Source organism: Trachemys scripta, chromosome 10, assembly GCF_013100865.1.
Source record: "Trachemys scripta elegans isolate TJP31775 chromosome 10, CAS_Tse_1.0, whole genome shotgun sequence".
NCBI lineage: Eukaryota > Metazoa > Chordata > Testudines > Emydidae > Trachemys > Trachemys scripta.
The window spans coordinates 17,870,813-17,892,854 of NC_048307.1; the positions used below are offsets into that span (position 1 = coordinate 17,870,813).

The following is a 22,042-nucleotide window of genomic DNA, read 5'->3' on the forward strand; positions in this document are numbered from 1 at the left end:
GCCCTCCAGGCAGTCTCAGATGTGGCGGACTCCGCGGCCTGAACTATGGCCTCTGCCATCTCCATGAAGAGAGCGTCCTGGTTGCAATTCTTGGGCCTTATGACAGATGTCCAGTCGTTGATCCAGGACCTCTCATTTGATGGTCAAGTGCTGTTCGCTGAGCAAACAGACACTAAGTTACATGGTCAGAAGGACTCCTGAGCGACGTTACAGATCCTGGGCCTCTACACCCCGGGCCCAGCTAGGAAGCAGTTTAAGCCGCAGCAGCCCCAAAGGTTTGGGAGCCAGTCCAGATTGGAGCCCTTCCATAAGAAGAGCAAGGACTATAAACACAGGCAAGGCCACCAGCTGACGTCCTCTGCTCAGTTGAGCTCGACCCGCACCCAACAGGGTGGTAAGTGAGCATTTTGAGGGTGCACTTGAGGGTGACCTGCCAGTCTGTGTCCTGGATCCTGCTTCCCGGTGTTTCTTCAACCGTCTATCCCCTTTCCTCCCCGCCTGTGCCTCTATAACAGGGGTCGGCAACCTTTCAGAAGTGGTGTGCCAAGTCTTCATTTATTCAGTCAAATTTAAGGTTTCGCGTGCCAGTAATACATTTTAATGTTTTTAGAAGGTCTCTTTCTATAAGTCTATAATATATAACTAAACTATTGTTGTATGTGAAGTAAATAAGGTTTTTAAAATGTTTAAGAAGCTTCATTTAAAATTAAATTAAAATGCAGAGCCCCCCCCAGACCAGTGTCCAGGACCCAGGCAGTGTGAGTGCCACTGACAATCAGCTCGTGTGCTGCCTTCGGCACGCGTGCCATAGGTTGCCTACCCCGCCTGCTCTATAACTTCCGACTGTTGGGTCCTCAGCACTGTGGCTCAGGGTTATACCCTACAGTTTATTTCTGTCCCTGCACACACCCCTTCCCTGTCCCTCTTCAGGGACCCCTCTCATGAGTCTACTTGTGTAGGAGGTAGAAGGCTACTACTGAGGCAGGCGCCCACTGCACTGGCAAAGCACCCTCTGAGGTTCAGCTGTGAATGGGAGAGCAGGGCCAGCTTTAGTAAATGCAGGGCCCGATTTGAATACCCAGCGACGGTCCACGTCTTTGGTGGCACTTCGGCGGCGGGTCCTTCACAAGACCTGGAGCGAGTGAAGGACCCGCTGCCGCCGAAGACCCGGACCGCCGCCAGGTGAGTAAAAAAATGTAAAAGGTGCCTAAGTTAGGTGCTCTTCTTTAGGGCACGGAGCCCTCTTAGGCATGGGGCCCGATTTGGGGGAATTGGCCTAAAGCTGGCCCTGTGGGAGAGTCTCTCTGCCCCTTCCCCCCCCTAGATCTGGGGGGCTGTGAATGGTGGAGTATCTCCCCAGCCCCAGCTGACTCCCCCTCTCACTACCCCCAGGGAGATTTGCTTCAGTCACTACGGGGGAGCCTCCCCCTATGCGACCCCGGCGACCAGTTAGCGCTGTACGCTACTGCGAGGGAGAAAAGAAGCGGCTCCCTGATTGGTCGCTGCCTGTATTCAAACAACAACTGCCAGCAGGCTCCGGTTGCAGTTGAGCGCACTGGGATTGGTCTGACCCAGGGTTTGAGTCGGCCAACCAATTGGGCGGGGACGGCGTGTGGGTGGAGCCAGCAGCTTCTCCCTCCCCCACTGGACGCCGCGTCTATAAGGGCGGCGGCCCGTGTGTCTGGCGGGCCGCGGCAGCGCTGTCTGACGGCCGCAGTGCAGCGAGGGCGCGGCCAGAGGACGAGAAGCAGCAACCGCAGCACACAGATTCGCACAAAATGGCGGAGGGAGACAACAAGAGCGCCAACCAGCTGGTGAGCGGGTCTGTCGGAGCCGGGCCGTTTGGGAGCGTCCCCGGCCCCTTGTGCCGTTCTTCTCTCCCCGGGCGCGGCCTGTTCGGGGAAGGAAGGAGACAGTGGGGCTGCGTCTCCTCTTCCCCCACCCCAGCTGCACGCGTCTTCCGCCCTCGCTCTCCAGCCGGGCGTGGCGACCAACGGAAATTTACCCCTCCGCCATCCCGTAGGGAAGGGATCCCGGCCTGCCCCGTTTCGCCCGCCTCCGGGAGACGCTGCTGGGGACTGACTCCCCCTTCCGCAGGAGCGGGGCTGTCCGTGCGGCGGGGCCGGGGCGCTCGCGGCGGGAGGCCGAGCCTATCCGGAGAGATGGCGTGGCGGCTCCCTGGGCCCGGAGGGGGTGTGCAGCCGCAGGGCGGCCTGTCAGCCTCCGTGTGCTTCCCCTGCCCTTGCTACCGCCTGAGCCCGTCTAAGCGCCGGTGGCCGAAGGTCTCCACTGGTCCAGCCTCCCCTCCCCCGACCTGTGGTGGCTTTGGTCAGGGCGCGCAGAAGGGCTGCAGCCGCTGGCTGCGCAGGGCATCCTTGTGGTGTTAGCCCCTGCCCCGCTAATAAAGAGGACCGGGATTAGCTCGGCGCTTCCAAGCAAACCCCGCACGAGGCCTTGGTCACTTGTAATTGGCCCGGTCCTGTATGCAATTTTAAAATCCGATTGTTTTTTACGTAATGTGTACAGGCTTGCTTTCTTAGGTTCTCTCACCGAGATTACAAGCTATCAGCCTTTCCTCCGGGGATGTTCATATTCAGCGTATTTTGGGTGTGACTAGGTGTTTGACAGATGTAAGAAGACCACAGAAGTTGCAGGGTGGCTAGTCGGTCAGTTTAACGTAAGGGATGGATATAGCTACAAAGCTAAGGGTGGAAGAAGTGAAGGTTTGATCGTGGTGGTAGCAGAACAGGGGAAGAACGAGTTCATCTTCCATTCAGTTTGAAATTTAAATAAAACAAAACTGAGTAGTTGTTTAGGGTACTCCCTTGGACATATGTGTTTTATAACTATATTTTAAGATTCTTCAACTTGTATTATTCTAAAAATTCCAAATAGACAAAAGGGGGGGAAATTACTTCTTGAAAATACAGGAAGGAGGAAATAGTGAAACTGACTAGATGTAGGTGCTACCAAATGCACAAACTAAAACAAAAACCTGGAAAAATCATAATTCACTTTTAGGAGGAGAACTGAAACAATAGGCAATTTGAATTTACCATCAATCTACATTCTCATTGCAGTGGTGTTCTCTGGTCTTGAAGTCTGATGGCTTTGTATCAGTGGTTAACCCATTTGTTGTTGTTTATATTAAAGCAGAAGGTTCCCAAACTCTGTGGTAAGAGACCTTATTGAAAGTGATACCCAAAAGCTCTTTTAAAAAAAAAAAAAAAGTTTCAAGTACAGTCATCCCCTGCACTGCAGCATTTTAGAAAATGCTTGGGAAGCAAAATGCACTTGTCTGCTTTGAGCCATAATGGTGAATAAGACTTTTTTATTTATTTTTTTGCTAAGCCTAGATTTCCGCTTGCACCAAGCTGCACAACTTGAGCAGCTGAAGTGAATTTGCAAAGTTCCATATCACCCTTCAGCGCTCATCTTGAAAAAGAGACACACATACACAGCTGGTTCAAAATGTGCAGCTGTGGGGATTGGTGCAATAAAAGGGCCTGTTACAAACAAAGTCACTGCAGAGTATGAGCTCCCTCTGTACTCCCTACCCTGCAGAGGCTGCAGACTGGGCCCTGCAGTACTGGGAGGCCTGGGGCACATGGGGGTTTTCCTCCTATCTCCCTGGGGGTGGGTGTGTGTGTGTGTATGCGCGCACATGCTGGGGGTGGTGTCAGTTGGGTCTAGAACAGGGGTGGGCAAATTACAGCTCAGGGGCTGCATCCGGCCCTTCAGATGTTTAATCTGGTCCTCAAGCTCCCGTCGGGGAGCAGGGTCGGGCTTGACCCACTCTGGTGCTCCAGCTGGGGGTGGGGTTTGCCCTGCTCCGCGCGTGCTGTGGCTCTGCACAGCTCCTGGAAGCAGTGACGTGTCCCCCCTCTGGCTCCTATGCGTAGGGGCAGCCAGGGGTCTCCGCACGCTGTCCCCGCCCCAAGTATCGCCCCTGCAGCTCCCATTGGCTGGGAACCATGGCCAATGGGAGCTGCAGGGGCGGCACCTGCGGATGGGGCAGTATGCAGAGGGTAGTCAAGACACTGCGGATGGGAGCTGCTTCAGGTAAGCGCTGCCTGGACCCTGACCAGCCCCCCCACCCCAGCCTTGATCCCTCTCCCACCCTCTGAACCCCTTGGTCCCAGCCTGAAGCACCCTCCTGCACCCCCAACCCCTCATCCCAGCCTCACCCCAGAGCCTGCATCCCTACCTGGAGCCCTCACCCATCCCTGCAACAGCCTGCTCCAGCCCGAAGCCCCTCCCACACCCTGAACTCCTCATTTTAGACTAAATTTTTTGTTGGAAATTGAAAATATTCATTAGTTGAAATGTATTGTTCAGATGAAACTTTTATCAGGAAGGTTTCTCAGGTCCAGAACAGAATTTCTGGTTGAAACCAGAAACCCACCCTAGAATAGCCAGTAGCCCCGTGGTTAGGGCACTCTCCTGGGTTGTAGGAAACCCATTTTCAACAAGTCCCTGGTTAGCATGATTCAGACCAGAGACTTGAATCTGGGTCTGCTATATTCTGGGTGAGTGCCCTAAACACTGTTCTATTGGCTATTTCAGAAGTATTTATTGGGGGAGGAGAAAGGTCTTGCTTTTGTTTCACATTGGAATAAAAACAAAGGTTGAAATTGGAGAATTTTTTATTGTAATTTTTATTTTCTAGCCAGACATAGTTATTATCTAACATTTTAGGCCTGCTAGGCATTTACTTCACAGTCTGGATATACTTAAATTAAGCTTATGAAGGGCTAAATTAAATGTGCATAGAAAAGAGAAATTTGCATGTGGTACTTAGAATATCATATTTTCAAGAAGGTGCTATGGGAACTAATAAAGATTGGGAAACACTAGACTAGGGGATTTCTTCTATGTCTGAAAATAGCAAATTACAAATCTTTTAATATAGCAGTATGTCTTGGGATCCTATTCAGGTTGGGAGTCTCAAAACAGTGTAGGGGATTTAGAGAGACATTCTACTCTGTAAACTGCTTAGAAAATCTGTCTCACTGTTTTGATTGAAACTGACTATATTGCTTTATCCCATACTCTTTTGGGTCTGACTGAGGTGAATTGTTGATATAAAAATGTTTTTCTAATTGAAAGAAGGAACTAACCATATCTGGTATCTTAATAAAAAATAACTTAGTTGAGAGTGGCTTCACAGCCAAGGGTCCTTATTTAATATGATTTGTGTATCTATAAAGCACTTTAGATGCAAGAATTATTTGATTTCTTAATGAATGATGAAGCGTTTTTTTGTTTTGTTTGTTTTTAAATACAGGCTGCAGAGACTGCAAGTTTGGAAGAACATTTGCAAGGATGGGGAGAAGTAATTCTGGTAGCTGACAAAATCCTTCGTTGGGAGAGAGCTTGGTTTCCACTTGTATTGATGGGTGCTGTTTCCTTTGCTTTTCTGTGAGTGCAGCACCCTGTGACCACTTACTTCTTCTGATAGCAAAAATGCAGAGAAACTTAGCAAATCTTTACTTCTCTAAAGGGGCATTTGTGCAGGATTCTTACTCCAAGATCTCTGTTCATGCAAAATCTCTGTTTATGCAAGTAAAGCAGAACTCCCCAAGCTCTAAAGATTTCTCTTTCTGAGAACAGTGGTAACAGGAAGGAGCACAAGCCACGTTCCACCCACACACAGGCCAGTGGCAGCACTGATGACTTAGTCCCAGAAACCTTAGAGCAATGGTTTTCAAACTTTTTTTCTGGGGACCCAGTTGAAAAAAATTGTTGATGCCCACAACCCAATGGAGCTGGGGATGAGGGGCTTGGGGTGTGGGAGGGGCTCAGGGCTGGAGCAGAGGGTTGGGGTGTGGGCTGTGGAGTGGGGCTGGGAATGAGGAGTTCGGTGTGGGAGGGGGCTCTGGGCTGGGGCAGATGCTTAGTGTGCGGGATGGGGGTCAGGGCTCGGGGCTGGGGATGACGGGTGCAGGAGGGGCTCGGTTTGGGGGGGGACCCAGGGCCGGGGCAGGGGGGTGGGGGTGCGGGCTTACCTCTGGTGGCTCCTGGTCAGCGGCACAGCCGGGGTGCGGAGGCAGGTTTCCTGCCTGTCCTGGCACCGCAGACTGCGCTGCACCCTGGAAGCAGCCAGCAGCAGGTCCGGCTGCACATGGAAGCACATGGCTGCAGGCACGCACCCACCCAGCTCCCATTGGCCAGGAGCTGGTGCTTGGGGCGAGAGTAGCGCGCGGAGCCCCATGGCCCCCTGCCTAGAAGCCAGACCTGGCCACTTCCGGGGCGCAGCGCGGTGTCAGAACAGGTAGGCGCTAGCCTGCCTTAGCTGGGAAGCACCACCAATGGGACTTGTAATGTCCCGATGGGCAGTGTTGACCAGAGCTGCTAGGGTCTGTGGTTGCTGAGCAAGGCGACCCAGTGCTTTACATGCCACGGCCCAAACTTTGAAAAACACTGCCTTAGAGGAACCTTGCTGCTGTGCTCCAGGTCTTTCTGTCAGCAGTAATTAAGTGCTATTGTCAAAGCACTTTAGATCTTTGTACTTTGTCCACTTCAGACTACTTGTTTTCTTAGAATGTCACTTGGTCTCAAACTCTCACAAGAGGGGCAGAATAGTGTACCTCACTGATTAACAGATTCAGCTGTGCCTTGGGGTTTAGGCTTGTAATGCCACGGGTGTCAGATATACCTACAAATATTACAACACTTGAGTACTCAAGATGACGTATCTCATAGACTTGTATCCTCTGAATACTTCCATAACCGTCATGAGCTGTCCCAGAGAGCTTCCTCTTGGAATGGTGAGGAGAGGGCAGAATCTAGAATTTAGTAAACCTTCTCATGATCCTCCAAATAGAGTGTTGAGGACCTGTGTATCTGAGATGATCAGGGTCAGTTGTGGATAAAAGGTTCTAGGGCTGGTCTAAACACAGTTCTTGATTTTCCCCATAGGGTAAAACAAGCTATACTGATGGAAATATCTTTATACAGATACAGCTGCATCTACACTAGGAAGTTCTACCACTTCATCTAGAAATGAAGGGCTGGAAGGGACCTTGAGGCCATCTAGTCCAGCCCCCAGTGCCGATGTAGGACCAACTATACCTAGACTATCCCTGATGGGTTTGTCTAACCTGTTCTTAAAAACTTTCAATGACTGAGTTTTCATAACCTATTGGTAACCTATTCGAGTACTTAATTGTCCTAAAGTTTTTCTTAATATTCAACCTAAATCTTCCCTGCTCTAGATTAAGCAGATTACTTCTTGTCCTACATTCAGTGGACATGGAAAACAAATGTGCAAATAGTGATTCTTTGGTGCTTGTAAAATAACTCGTTTTTTGTAGGGATTAAAGTACTATCAGTTTCTTGATTCTTGAGCCAGCACTCACCATGCCTTGTGTTTTCATAAAAGCTCCTTGGTGTATCAACACTTAACTTGGGTTGGGGAAGTATCCCCAACCTGCTGTCCTTGGGATGGTGTTTTGCTTGCCTGTGCTAGGGAACTGCAAATCAAGAGTGACAAGTCTTAAGATGACATCATAGAATTAGAAGTACAAGTGAAGTAACTGTCCCTTCCTGAAATAGTGTAAACATTCTGTATTGCTAAACAATTTGCATAGCACATTGTCTTGCTGCAGGTTTTAGTGCTAACTAGTTTGGCACCCATGATTGCCACAAAAGTTGCTTGTCATCTTAAATACAACTATCACTTGTTTACTGCCTGCAAACTAAAGAACTGGTATACTTTTCACTACTTATGCCATTATTATTGCATTTCCCTTGTTTTACAGTAGACAATAGAAGTCAGTTTTGCTTTTTGCATTCATTCTTTTCACTTGTATTCATGATCTTTCAATGGAGGGTACTGCAGGGGAATAGTTCTGTATTGTGGGTTTTTTTTTTTTAATCACTGGATCTGAGAGCAACTTTGAACCACTTAACTTGTTAAATTGTTTAAATCTAAATTTGTGTTGCACTCAGACAACATCCTTTTAAATGCAGCAATTTAAAGATTTAGACTAACTGAATTTTCAGAAATCCACAAAAAAGAAATTTTTGTATTGCCTTTTCTTTACAGGATGATCTACTACCTGGACCCTTCTGTTCTTTCAGGTGTCTCTTGTTTTGTCATGTTCCTGTGTCTGGCTGACTATCTTGTTCCTGCTCTTGCTCCTAGAATTTTTGGCTCTAACAAATGGTATGTAAAATCAAAACTAAAGAAATAAACCCCTTATAGCTTTCCGATTTATGAAAATGAACATTGTCAAAATGGGCAATTGAGTGGCTAATATCAGGTCAGTTGTGTATACTGTAGCATGTAAGGGTCAGGCACTCATCTGCTAACCAAAAGATGCTAGTGAGTCCACTCGTAAGAAATCGAACTTAATTTTATTTTAGAAGATGAGGAAGGTGGGGTACTGCATGTCTTCCCAGCTCTGCCTCATTCCAGCTAAAGATGTCTTTAGTGATGGGCAATATTGCCTTAATCTGCTTTAAGAGGTTGCCCCACTACTAACTTTATTCTTCTAAAGCTAACACTTCAAGTCTTACCAATTCAAACTTGCACAGGGAGTGATTTGTGTTAAATATGGCCTGACTAAAAATCTAGAAAGGGGAGTATACAGCACATGGATGAAACTTGTAGGTACTGAAGTGGAGTAGTACTAAACATAAATAAGGATGAAGAAAGTAATACACAGGGACCTAGAGTAGAAATTTGGGTGTGAAATAATCAACACTTCAACTTGGGGGAAGGAAAGTGAACTTTTACAGAAAGAAGTAACGATAACCTGACCTACTGGAAGGAAAACCTAGAGAATTACATGTTGGATTTTTAAAAAAACAATCTAAAGTGGGATAATTGGCTAATGCCAGGGTAAGACCATACAGCTGTTGGGGGGGGGGGGGGGTTTTATGCAAGAGTATCAGCTAGTGTAGCCAGACTTGGTAGTGGATAAAACTTCAGTAGAGGTGTGCATCTCTTATGCATGCTCTAATGTAGCATTATGCAAGCCTTTTTGAATTAATTGCCCTTGAAAGATTAGTACACTATTTTTGAGAGATTCAGTATACAGGCGAGTCTCATCTTACGCGGGGTTCCATTCTGCGGTTAGCATGTAAAGCAAAAACCCCGTATAGTCAAAATTACATTGAGTTGAATGGCAGGCGGAATCACCTGCACTACAGGTACAGTATTAAAATTGTTATTTTGCACTCTTTTTTTGTTTTTGCCGACCGCATAAAGCTGAAATCGTGCATGTTAAATGTGCGTAAGATGCGACAGACCTGTACAGTGAATTCAAAAACAAGTTCAAAGTATACAGTCGATTGATAAATATAGGGTGCTCAATAAAATTACAGTAATTTAAGGAAATGTAAAAGTAAACAAAATCAAGATCATGCTTCAGTGTAGATAATACTGATGTTGAAAAGTTAAGATCTCTGCATGTTTTTTGCTTTTACTGAAAGAGCAATGAATTTTACATCCTGAACTTTAAACTGACCTTTGGATGATATCTTAGGCTTAAAATATTTCAGATTGTAGTAAATTTATTTTAAAAAAATTCTTTTTAAAAAGGACCACAGAACAGCAGCAAAGATTTCATGAAATTTGCAGCAACCTGGTAAAAACTCGTCGCAGAATTATTGGCTGGTGGAAACGTCTCTTCACGTTGAAGGAAGAAAAGCCTAAAATGGTACTTTGCACACTTGGCCCTGAAGAGTTTTTACATACCGGGGTTGAAAAAATTATTTAAATTGTGATTCTGCTTTATTCATATTTGAAACAAGGGTTTTGTCTCTTTATGAAATGGCATCTTGTATTTAGATATGGCAACTCTGGTTGAGTTTGCAATGCAGGGAATGCATCTTATTTTTGTGAATCTACCAAATGAGGGTTCAAAACACTTCTCAGTGTAAACTCGACCTGTGACCAACCTTAACCTTAAAGCAGAGTATATATAACAACTTTGAGGAGCTCAACTTCTGAGACCATCTTAAATAGATGTCTTTCAGTAAGCGCCTGCCATCTGAAAACCAGGCTCCTTTTAAGGCCTAAAAATAGCTTCAGATGCTGCACCTGCCAGTTTTCTTATCAGTTGTAATGGTGGTGCAGTTACACACAAATATTTCTCTACCACATCTGTGTGAAAGACCCTTGCAAACAAAAGGAACAGTTAATATACTGGGAAACTGATAAATTGAAAATATGAGAACATTTGTCTGATCTCAAGTCAGGCATTTTAAATGATGCTTGTAACTATAGTGTTTGTAGCTGGGTGAGCGAGGGGCGCTTCCAACTAAAGTGGTTGGAAGTTAGTTTTCCTTTTTAAATTTGGGAATTTAAAATTTTGTGAAATCCCGGACAGGACTTCAGTAACAATGTTTTATCTCTCATTCTTAGTACTTCATGACCATGCTCTGTTCTCTTGCTGGAATTGCTTGGGTAGGACAGCAAGTTCATAATCTCTTCCTCACCTACCTTATAGGTAAGTGTGTTTATTTTGCAGAATGGATGCAAGCAAGAATATTTCCTCCTCTTCTGAATAGAGACATGATAGCCAAAAGTTCACACGCTAAACTGCTAATTTGTTTGAAACTCACTGTTTTCTGATGGACATACTTTCCTACTTCCACTGAAAGGAAAAGCAATACAGTAACTCCTCACTTAATGTCATCCCAGTTAACGTTGATCAATTAGAGAACATGCTCATTTAAAGTTGCGCAATGCTCCCTTATAACATTGTTTGGCAGCTGCCTGCTTTGTCCACTGCTTGCAGAAAGAGCAGCCCGTTGGAGCTAGCTGGTGGGGGCTTGGAACCAGGGTGGACTGGCAGCCGCCCTATCAGCTCCCCTAAGTTCCCTGTGTGGCAGCTGCCCAGCAGGCTATCAATTGCTGGGCAGTTCAGCTGTCCCTCCCCCACTGCCATGTGCTGCTCCTGCCCTCTGCCTTGGACCTCCTGCTTGCTGGGGGGGAAAAGGGGGGGGGCGGGAGGAAGAGGGATGTTAATGTCAGGATATCCCCCTTTCCCTGCTTCTGTACCCCATTTCCACAGAGCCGGGGGGGGGGGGGGGGTAGAGGTGGGGGTGGTGGCACAACAGTGCTCAGGATGGAGGGAGCTTGCTGGCAGTAGCTGCTGTCTTAACTTGCTGATCTATTTAAAAAGGCAGTGTACTTAAAGGGGCAATGCGTGTGTGTCTGACACACACACCCCCGTCTCTTTCTGCCATGCTATGTTTCCTCTCTCCATTTGTGCTGCCTTGTAGAGTGTGAGGCTACATTAACAAAAATGTGTTAACCCTTGAGGGCTCAGCCACGTGCCACTTCATCATTTAGCAGTAAGGCATTCCTTGGGAAATAGTCCATCCTCTGACTCCATCACCTCTACCAAGCTTCACAATCATCATTGCTATGTACAGTGTTACATTGTTTACAACTTACACGGTGTGTGTAAAATTGGATTAGTTTAACATCGTTTCGCTTAAAGTAGCATTTTTCAGGAACATAACTACAACATTAAGTGAGGAGTTACTGTATAAAGAACACTTAATAGGGTTCAGTGAGCATGTAGGGTTATATAGTGAAAGGAACTTTTTCTAAGAAAATATATACTGTTGAATAATTTATGTTCTGTCTGATCTCATTTTAGTGATTTTGTTGTTGCTGTTTCCTGGATTAAACCAACATGGAATCATTACGAAGTATGTTGGCATGGCAAAAAGGGAGATTAACAAACTTCTCAAGCAAAAGGAGAAGAAAAATGAATGAAGCATCACTTGCTAATTAAGCTACAGCATAAGATGTCCCTGGGAACAGTTTCTAGAATTCATGTATACTTAATATTATAGAAGCAGTTACTTTGCTCATTGGCTCTAATTTAAATCGGGTCCCTATTCAGCAGAAATGCCATTCTCTGAACAGCTGAGAGCGTCTCATGTTTGCTCTGGTAGGCATATAGTTTTGTAGGCTGCTGGTGATTATATATGGGAAATACCTATTTTATGCAATGGGGAGCCCTGCTGAACTTATTTAACATCCACACCATGTGGGAAGTCTTGGGTACTAAAGCACAAGAATTGGCACTTTTGTAATGTATGAATAGTATCCTCATAATGAAGTTAGTAGTGTTGCCCCACCATCAATAGGCTACTGATTTGTGGGTGCAGAAAGTAGTGAAGTATGTGATTTAAGAACTAGTTAATTGGTGTGGAGATTTTTACTACTGATTCTAGTGGGAAGAGACCAATTAACAGTCTTCATTCCCATTCATTTCTTTCTGTGGGCACTTGTGCAGAATTATGGCTAAAAATGAATCTATGGCCTAGCTAAAATAGTATTTATTTGTTTGTTGGCTAGCTTAGTCGGTTGAATAAACCATGGATTATTTCTGCCAAATAGGGCTCCTGAACACTTAAATTTTGAATTTAGTCACTAGCTGTAGTGTAACTATCAACTCAGTTGCACTGAAACTATGTTGAAAGTGAGCTAGGGTACATGTACCCTAACAGTCAATTATCTGGAAAACTGCTGTATTCATGGAGCCATGTAACAAGTCTGTTTTTATGTATGTTGTACTGTCCATAGATGTATGAGATATCTGTCTCTTGTAAATAATACTGTCTTCTGAGTTTTGACTTCAGTTTTAAAAACTGTACTTCTGTTTCTTCAAGTAAAAAGCTGAAAGATGTTAACATATCCTGGCATCTTAAAAGTTAAACATTGTTTTAAAATGATCTTTCTTCAATGTTTGTCTCAGCTGTAAAACAGGTAAATGTTACCTTTTAATTTAAAATATAGACTCGAGAAAACCATTTTGAATTTGTTCTTTTGCCCATCCCTGGTATGTGTTCACAATGTATCTGATCTTTGCCAGGATGGAGAGTGGAGATGTGAAAGTACTTCTTATGCTTCAACCTCACAAATATATCTATGGGGGGCACAGAGCTACTATTTTAAAGAATAGTCTCTCCTACTGAACTACTGCACTTATTCTAATGATAGCAAATGTCTATATATATAATTTTCCCCCAAAGAGTAAAGAGTGTCCGTATAACTGCTGTTTATGCAATCTGAGAAGTAGTGCCTATGCTGCTGAGAAGCCTGGAATGTCATGGGAGCAGAAGAGACTGTAATGTCTTTTCTCTGCAGCAAATGGAATTCCGTCAACTGTTGCTTCTCATAGCTTTCATAGTAGCAGCTGCTTATGACTGACCTAGGTCAATTTTTAGGAACTGTGAATAAATCTGTGGGGAAAGGCCATATATGAAAGTGACAAAGCAGGCCCAATCAACAAAAAATTCAAGTTTGAACTCTACAAAGTTACACTGCTGCGGAAAATGAAACATTTGTTAATGTCTCAAAGCTGACATTTAACTAACTGGATTCTGACAATGATGATGAGTGTCCCATGTAATGAGCAATAATACTCCAGGATGATAGAATTTCCCTTAGTCTCCATGACTGCAGAGAATCTTTAAAATGTAAACCGATGTAGGGTTAATAGTTTAAGTCTATAAGTAGCCTGAAATAGTAGCTTTCAATGGCATGAACTTTTCCATCTTAATCAACTTTGAAAAATATGTGCTAATGTTAACTTGCTCACTTCTAAAGATGTCTATAGAAACAGAACACAATTCCAAACAGCCTCTAATGGGCTTCCCAGACGCTAAAAATCTGCTTTATCAAGCTGCCAGGCCTCAGCTTTTCCCCTGCCAGTTTTTATAATGTGGATTGATACACAACTGTACCATACTACATTTAGGGTGTATGTTTAAAAACAACCAGCTTTGTTAAATGGTATAACTAAGTAATACCGTGGTGTTCATATACAATAAAAAACATCCCTTTTTAAAAAAAAGTTGAAGAATCTCCAGACATCTGTGCCATAATTCAAGAGTTTTACTCCAAAATCTAGACTTGCAAGTGATTACACTGGCTCTTGGCTATGACTGCATTCATACGGCTTGAAAACTGGGTGAAGACCATAATGAAAGATCAGCCTTGGGGATATTGAAGTAACTATTCCTTTGTTTTGCAGTAACTATACCTGGCATTTTTCTGTGCATGTTATTACCAAAATATAGTGGCAATTTGGAAATAATACCTTTGTTGGAGGGGTGGAGTGGGAAGAGATGCCTCTCTGAGGAACAAGACACTTACTTTAGCATCATAAGAGTATAACTACTTGACCTTTATTGTAGCACCTGCTGTAGAAGAGCTTGGAGGATGGCTCTCACTTCTCTTTAGAGCAATCCACTCCCCATAACTATTTCACCACTCCCTGTGCTTTTTTGAACCTGGTCTCAAGAAAGGGCTGGAGGTGAGGATAGAATTTCCATAGAGTCCTAAAAGGGGTTCAGGGAATGAAGCCACCCCATTGTTTTCTTCCAAGATCTCTTGATTCACTTGCAGAGAATGGAAAAAGACAGCTCTGTGAAGGAATCCAAATAAGTGATATCTTCTTGATCCCAAACTTAGAGTGGTAGAGCTGCTATATTAGTGATAAATACCCTCCTGCAGAGTTTGCAGTGGGTGGAAAGGGCCTGCACTTCTACCTCCCAGTAAATGTCATGTTATGTTATGAATGCCTGAAATTTAACAGCACAAAGCAAAAGTAAAACTACATTTTTTTATAGTATTAGGTGTTAGCTATACAGAAGTAGGGAAAATTATGAGTGTGTGTGATCCTTAATGTAAAGGTATCCTTTTTAAATACCAACAAAAATCAAGCTAACTTATATTCTTGGTATTTCGGTAAACTTGAATTCAGATAGAAATGTTCATCTTGCAAAAGGGGTAATAGTAGAATCTAGAATGTGAAGATACTTTTTTTGGGGGGGTTGGGTTTTTTTGTAGCTTAAATGTCTATTTCCCACACTGATATAAAACTGGCCTATCATGCCCAGTCTAGGATTTTTTCCTCTCCCCACATATCCCTTCTGTTGGTCTCAAACTTATTTTCTCACTTAAACAATTTACTCCTTAAGACTAATTTTTTTGTTTATAAATTTATGGCTGCTACATAATGTTTAGTGAGTTGTGCAATTTCAAAAAGAAAAACTGAAGAAATGAGGTTTAAGCAATCATTTCAATTACCTCACTTCTGCTGAATGTACCCACAGTAACATGCACCAAGCACAAAAGTTGAGTGAATGTACCACTGTGATTTAAATGGAATATTACTACATCAGGGAATACGGCTGGAGTGAGAGTGAAAGGGTCAAAGCCTGTAATGTGCTCTGTATGAGTGGCCCCGTTTCTCACAAAGAAAACTTTAGGATCTGAATACATTTTTTTCATAATGCTGGAGACTAGTGAGTATGAAGGGCTGCTGTTAGTATATTACATTAGTGAAGAAAGTGCTACAATGAAGAAGTTACCTATAAGAAAATATAGCAACCAGAGAAACTAATGCCTCAAAAATCAAACCTGACCTTTTCAACAAAGCACACAACTGCTACCCCACTTCATTAGGAGTGCTATTATACATGCTATTAAAAGGAGAGATCATAAATAAACTGGTTTAAGGTAGAAACTTTTTTCAGGGTTTGTCTACATGAAGAAACTTACCAGCATAATTATACCAGTAATTTTTCTTGTGCAGGCCACCTCTTATGTTGTCTTCTGTGTTTTGAGCCACAGTAGCAGACCCAAATGCTTGAGGTTAGGCAGCTGTGGTTTTGTATTACTTGAATCAGATTTACTGGCAAAGTGGTGTTGGTGTCCCATTGTGGGGCTTTCTGACTGCATGAGGTGCTCAGTACCCTTTGCTATCACAGTTCCTTTCAATTTCTTTTCCTGCTGTTTCAAAAGAGATTTCAGAGTTTAAGGCCAGAAGGGATCATTGGATCCAGTCTGATCTGTATACTATAGGCCATTACATTTAGAACACATAAGATTGGTCATACTGGGTCAGACCAAAGATCCTTCCAGCCCAGTATCCTGAGGTGCCCCAGAGGAAGTGAACCTAACAGGTAATGATCAAGTGATTGCTCTCCTGCCATCCATCTCCACCCTCTGACAAAGAGGCTAGGGACACCATTCCTTACCCATCCTGGCTAATAGCCATTAATGGACTTAACCTCCATGAATTTATCTAGTTCTCTTTTAAACCCAGTTATAGTCCTAGTCTTCATAACCTCCTCAGGCAAGGAGTTCCATAGGTTGACTGTGTGCTGTGTGAAGAACTTCCTTTTATTTGTTTTAAACTTGCTGCCCATTAATTTTATTTGGTGGCCCCTAGTTCTTATATTATGGGAACAAGTAAATAACTTTTCCTTATTCACTTTCTCCACACCACTCATGATTTTCTATACCTCAATCATATCCCCCCTTAGTCTCCTCTTTTACAAGCTGAAAAGTCCTAGCCTCTTTAATCTCTCCCCATATGGGACCTGTTCCAAACCCCTAATCATTTTAGTTGCCCTTCTCTGAACCTTTTCTAATTATAACTTTTTTGATATGAGGAGACCACATCTGTCAATATTCTTATTTTCTATCACTTTTTTAATGCTTCCTAACATCCTGTTTGCTTTTTTGACTGCCGCTGCACACTGAGTGGACGTTTTCAGAGAACTATCCACGATGACTCCAAGCTCTCTTTCCTGATTAGCTGTAGCTAAATTAGCCCTCATCATATTGTATGTATAGTTGGGGTTATTTTTTCCAATGTGCATTACTTTACATTTATCCACGTTAAATTTCATTTGCCATTTTGTTGCCCAATCACTTAGTTTTGTGAGATCTTTTTTAAGTTCTTCACAGTCTGCTTTGGTCTTAACCATCCTGAGCAGTTTAGTATTGTCTGCAAACTTTGCCACCTCACTGTTCACTCCTTTTTCCAGATCATTTATGAATAAGTTGAATAGGATTGGTCCTAGGACTGACCCTTGGGGAACGCCACTAGTTATCCCTCTCCATTTTGAAAATTTACCATTTATTCCTACCCTTTGTTCCCTGTCTTTTAACCAGTTCTCAATCCATGAAAGGATCTTCCCTCTTATCCCATGACAACTTAATTTACGTAAGAGCCTTTGGTGAGGGACCTTGTCAAAGGCTTTCTGGAAATCTAAGTACACTGGATCCCCCTTCTCCACATGTTTGTTGACCCCTTCAAAGAACTCTAATAGATCAGTAAGACAAGATTTCCCTTTACAGAAACCACGTTGACTTTTGCCCAACAATTTATGTTCCTCTATATGTGTGACATTTTAATTCTTTATTATTGTTTCAACTAATTTGCCCGGTACTGACGTTAGACTTACCGGTCTATAATTGCCGGGATCACCTCTAGAGCCCTTTTTAAATATTGGCATTACATTAGCTATCTTCCAGTAATTGGGTACAGAAGCTGATTTAAAGGACAGGTTACAAACCATAATTAATAGTTCCGCAATTTCACATTTGAGTTTTTTCAGATCTCTTGGGTGAATGCCATCTGGTCCCGGTGACTTGTTACTGTTAAGTTTATCAATTAATTCCAAAACCTCCTCTAGTGACACTTCAATCTGTGACAATTCCTCCAATATGTCACCCACAAAGGACGGTTCAGATTTGGGAATCTCCCTAACATCCTCAGCCATGAAGACTGAAGCAAAGAATTCATTTAGTTCTTCTTCTAGTGCTTGCTCATATCGATTCCAATTAGGTGGGCACACACTGTGTGCACGATCGTTGGAGAATTTTTACCCTAGCAACACCCGGTGGGTCGGCTGTGGAGCCCCCTGGAGTGGCACCTTCATGGCGCTGGATATATACCTCAGTCGGCCCAGCACCCCCTCAGTTCCTTCTTACCGTCCATGACTGTCGTTGGAACTATGGAGCTCAGTTTAGCCAACACTCCACTCTCCCTAGCGCTCTTATTGCAGTTTGTACATAGTTATAGTGTTAGTTGTCATAGTTGTAGTTTAGTCTAGTAGTTGTAGTTTTTAGGGGTGAGGGGTTTCCCCCCGGAGTTGTTGGGCTCATGCCCAAAGCTCCAGGATTTAAGTCCTGCGGCTCCTGCTCCAAGCCCATGCCGACGGGTGACCCCCACGACTCTTGCCGTAAGTGTCTGGGGGAATCTCAATGAGTCTTCTGGGTCACATGGCTTCCTGCACATTCATAACCAGGTATGCCAGGCTACGGCTCCGTCCTTTTCAGGAATGGCTGGCATCTGTCTATTGCCCAGGCCAAGACAACCTGAACCTGGTGGTCACTGTCCCGGACAGAGTCCTGGCCTCCCTCCAATGGTGGCTGGACCCACGACTGGTGTGTGAAGGAGTTCCATTCCGCACCCCTCAGCCCTTCTTGTCCCTTGTCACGGACCCGTCAGCCCTGGGATGGGGCACCCATCTCGGGGACACCCAGACACAAGGTCTCTGGACCCAGTCAGATCTCTCCCTCCACATCAAAGTTCGAGAGCTGATGGCTGTTCGTCTGGCTTGTCAAGCTTTCCAGGAGCAGCTGCATGGTCGTTGTGTAGCAGTCCTCACAGACAATACCACGGCCATCTTCTACAGCAACAAACAAGGTGGCACTCGGTCCTCCCCCATTTGTCAGGCCATTCGACTGTGGGAATTCTGCACAGCTCACTCCATTCACCTGGTGGCATCTTTCCTCCCAGGGGTCCAGAACACATTGGCGGACTGCCTCAGCAGATCCTTCTAATCCCACAAGTGGTCAATATGCCCAGATGTCATCCATACCATCTTCCTGAAGTGGGGGTTTCCCCAGGTTGATCTGTTCGCCTCACGTGCCAACTGGAAATTCCCGGCGTTCTTCTCCCTTCAAGGTCGCTCTCCGGGCTCCCTCACAGACGCCTTCATGCTTCCGTGGACAAGCCGGCTGTTTTACGCCTTCCCGCCATTTCCCCTTGTATACAAGGTCTTGCTCAAGGTGCGCAGGGACAGGACATGTCTGATCCTGGTCGTCCCAGCGTGGCCCAGGCAGCATTGGTACACCACACTGTTGGAGATCTCCGTGGATGCCCCCAGTCCCACTGCCCCTCTTTCCAGATCTGATCACTCAGGATCACGGCCACCTCTGTCATCTCGTTCTTCAGTCCCTCCACCTCACAGTGTGGATGCTGCTTGGCTGAGCCACTCAGAGCTCCTCTGCTCTTGTTTGGTGCAGCAGGTCCTGTTGGGCAGCAGGAAACTTTCCATTCGGGCCACATATATGGAAGCGATTCTCTTGCTGGTGTTCTAAATGGAAGCGATTCTCTTGCTGGTGTTCTCTCCATGACATGCCCCCCCATCCAAGCGTCTGTACCTCTCCTCCTGGACTATCTCCTGAGCTTGAAAAGGCAGGGCCTGGCAATATCTTCTATCAGAGTTCATCTGGCAGCCATCTCAGCCTTCCACCTGGGAGTGAATGGCTGTTCTGTTTTCGCCAACCCCATGGTTGGTAGGTTCCTCAAGGGACTAGACAGCCTCTACCCACAGGTTCAACAGCCAGGACCCACGTGGGACCTTAACCTGCTCCTTTCCAGGCTTATGGGGGCCCCTTTTGAACCGTTGGCCACATATTCCCTCTTATACCTCTCTTGGAAGACAGCTTTCCTCATTGCTATCACTTCGGCGAGGGGTGTCTCCAAGCTCAAGGCTCTCACCTCGGAGCCACCTTACACGATCTTCCATAAGGACAAGGTGCAGCTACAACCTCATCCTGCCTTCCTTCCCGAGGTGGGGGTGTCTTTTCATATCAACCAAGACATCTTCCTCCTGGTTTTCTACCTGAAACTGCACGCCAGTAGTCAGGAACAGTGGCTGCACTCCCTCGATATTTGTAGGGCTCTCGCCTTCTACATTGAGCGTACGAAGTCTTTTTGGAAAACGACGCAGCTCTTCATTGCGGTAGTGGACCAGATGAAGGGCCTCCCGGTCTCCTCCCAGCGGATCTCTTTGTGGATCACATCTTGTATTTGTGCGTGCTATGATTTAGCGGGGGTCCCGACCCCTTCTATCACAGCTCACTCTACGAGGGCTCAAGCCTCGTCGGCAGCGTTCCTGGCCCACGTACCAGTTCAGGAGATCTGCAGAGCCGCCACTTGGTCATCAGTACATACATTTGCCTCGCACAATGCCATCGTTAGGCAGGCCAGACGATGCCTTCGGTTGAGCGGTCCTACAATCCACGGTACTTTACTCCAACCCCACCGCCTAGGTAAGGCTTGGGAGTCACCTAATTGGAATCGATATGAGCAAGCACTCGAAGAAGAAAAGACGGTTACTCATCTTTGTAACTGTTGTTCTTCGAGATGTGTTGCTCATATCCATTCCAAACCTGCCCTCCTTCCCCTCTGTTGGAGTTACCGGCAAGAAGGAACTGAGGGGGCGCTGGGCCGGCTGGGGTATATATCCAGCGCCATGAAGGCGCCACTCCAGGGGGCTCCACAGCCGACCCACCAGGTGTTGCTAGGGTAAAAATTCTCAGACGATCGTGCACGTGGCGCACGCACACCTAATTGGAATGGATATGAGCAACACATCTCGAAGAACAACTGTTACAAAGGTGAGTAACCATCTTTTTCTCCGCAATGACTTTATCAACTTTAAGTGCTCCTTTTTTATCTCGATCGTCTAGGGGCCCCACTGGTTGTTTAGCAGGCTTCCCGCTTCTGATGTACTTAAAAAACATTTTATTACCTTTTGAGTTTTTGGCTAGCTGTTCTTCTTTTCTTATTACATTTTTACACTTAATTTGGCAGTGTTTATACTCCTTTCTATTTACCTCACTAGGATTTGACTTCCACTTTTTAAAAGATGCCTTTTTATCACTCACTGCTTCATTTTCATTTCATTGTTACCCCTGCACTGAGACCGGTATAATTTGTTTAACCATACTGCCTCAGTGTGGTAGGCACTGTACAAATACAGAACAAAAAGACAGCCCCTGCCTCAAAAAGCTAATGCTCCAAGTAACTTGTGTTGGACTAAAGTGTATCTTACAGAAAGGGAGGCATTCCGTTTTTTCTTCACTAGATGAAAAAGTCCTTAACTACCTGATATCTTCTGGTGAAGGCCTTATGCACTGCAATCAAGTAATCTCTCAATCTTTTTGATAAACTAACAGAATGAGCTCTTTAAGGCTTTCACTGTAAGGCATTTTCTCATTGAATAATTTTTGTGGTTCTTTACCCTCCCCAATTTTTCAAAATCCTTTTTAAAAATGTGGGATATCAGAATTGTATGTTGTATTCCAGTATCAGTCTTACCAATATCAAATAGAGAGAAAATCACCTTCCTACTCCTGTTTAGTTTTCCAGGGATTGCATTAGCCCTTTTTGCCTCAGCATTACACTGGGAGCTCATGTTCAGTTGCTTGTATGCTTGGACCCTTAATTCCATTTCAGTCACTCCCTTTCAGGATTCAGTCCCCCATTTTGTATGAATGCCCTGCATTCCTTGTTCCTAGATGTATAACTTAGATGGATATATTAAAATATTTTGTTTGAATGGGCCTACCTTACTAAACAATCCAGATTATTCTGTGTGACTGCCCTGTTCTTATCATTATTTACCACTTCACCATTCTTTGTGTCATCCACTAATTTTATCAGTAGTAATTTTATATTTAGTTTTAGGCAATTGATGAAAATGTTGAACTGAACTGGACCTGGTACTGATCCCTGCAGAACCCTGTTAGAAGCATCCCCATTTAAAGATGATTCCCTATTGACAACTACCTTTTGAGATCCATAAATTAGCCAGCTCTAAATCCATTTAACATGTGCTTTATTGATGTTGTCTAATGCTATTTTTTTAATCAGAATGTTATGTTGTGCTAAATCAAACAGCTTACAAAAGTCTATACATATATAGTTACCTTTCTCAACTAAACGTGTAATCTTCACAATTGGGTTTGTGTCATAAAACCTATTTTCTATAAAATCATGGGATGAATTACATTCCTATCTTTAATCCTTCATCAATATAATCCCATGTCAACTTTATATTATTTTGCTCAGGATTTATGTCAGGCTAACTGCTCTATAGCTATCTGGGTCATCCCACGTGCCCCTTTTTGAATACTCGCACAACATTAGTAGTCTTCTGGTATTTTTCTGGTACTCCCAAATTTATTAAAAAT

General features: G+C 44.5%; 1 protein-coding gene across 1 annotated transcript; it reads left to right on the forward strand.

Annotated features, from left to right (window-relative positions):
• Positions 1-1,656: 1,656 nt before the first annotated feature.
• On the forward strand, positions 1,657-12,790 carry ARL6IP1 (ADP ribosylation factor like GTPase 6 interacting protein 1). Its single transcript, XM_034783647.1, has 6 exons — positions 1,657-1,814; positions 5,288-5,421; positions 8,051-8,170; positions 9,551-9,668; positions 10,376-10,460; positions 11,622-12,790. Exons 1-6 carry the CDS (start codon positions 1,779-1,781, stop codon positions 11,738-11,740), a joined length of 612 nt encoding a protein of 203 aa, XP_034639538.1. The 5' UTR covers positions 1,657-1,778; the 3' UTR covers positions 11,741-12,790.
• Positions 12,791-22,042: the final 9,252 nt, after the last annotated feature.

Coding starts and splice junctions, on each gene's coding strand:
- ARL6IP1 (XM_034783647.1), top strand. CDS start 1,779: ATGGCGGAGGGAGACAACAAGAGCGCCAACCAGCTG. Junction 5,422..8,050: donor GCTGTTTCCTTTGCTTTTCT/GTGAGTGCAGCA, acceptor TTTTCTTTACAG/GATGATCTACTACCTGGACC. Junction 8,171..9,550: donor ATTTTTGGCTCTAACAAATG/GTATGTAAAATC, acceptor CTTTTTAAAAAG/GACCACAGAACAGCAGCAAA.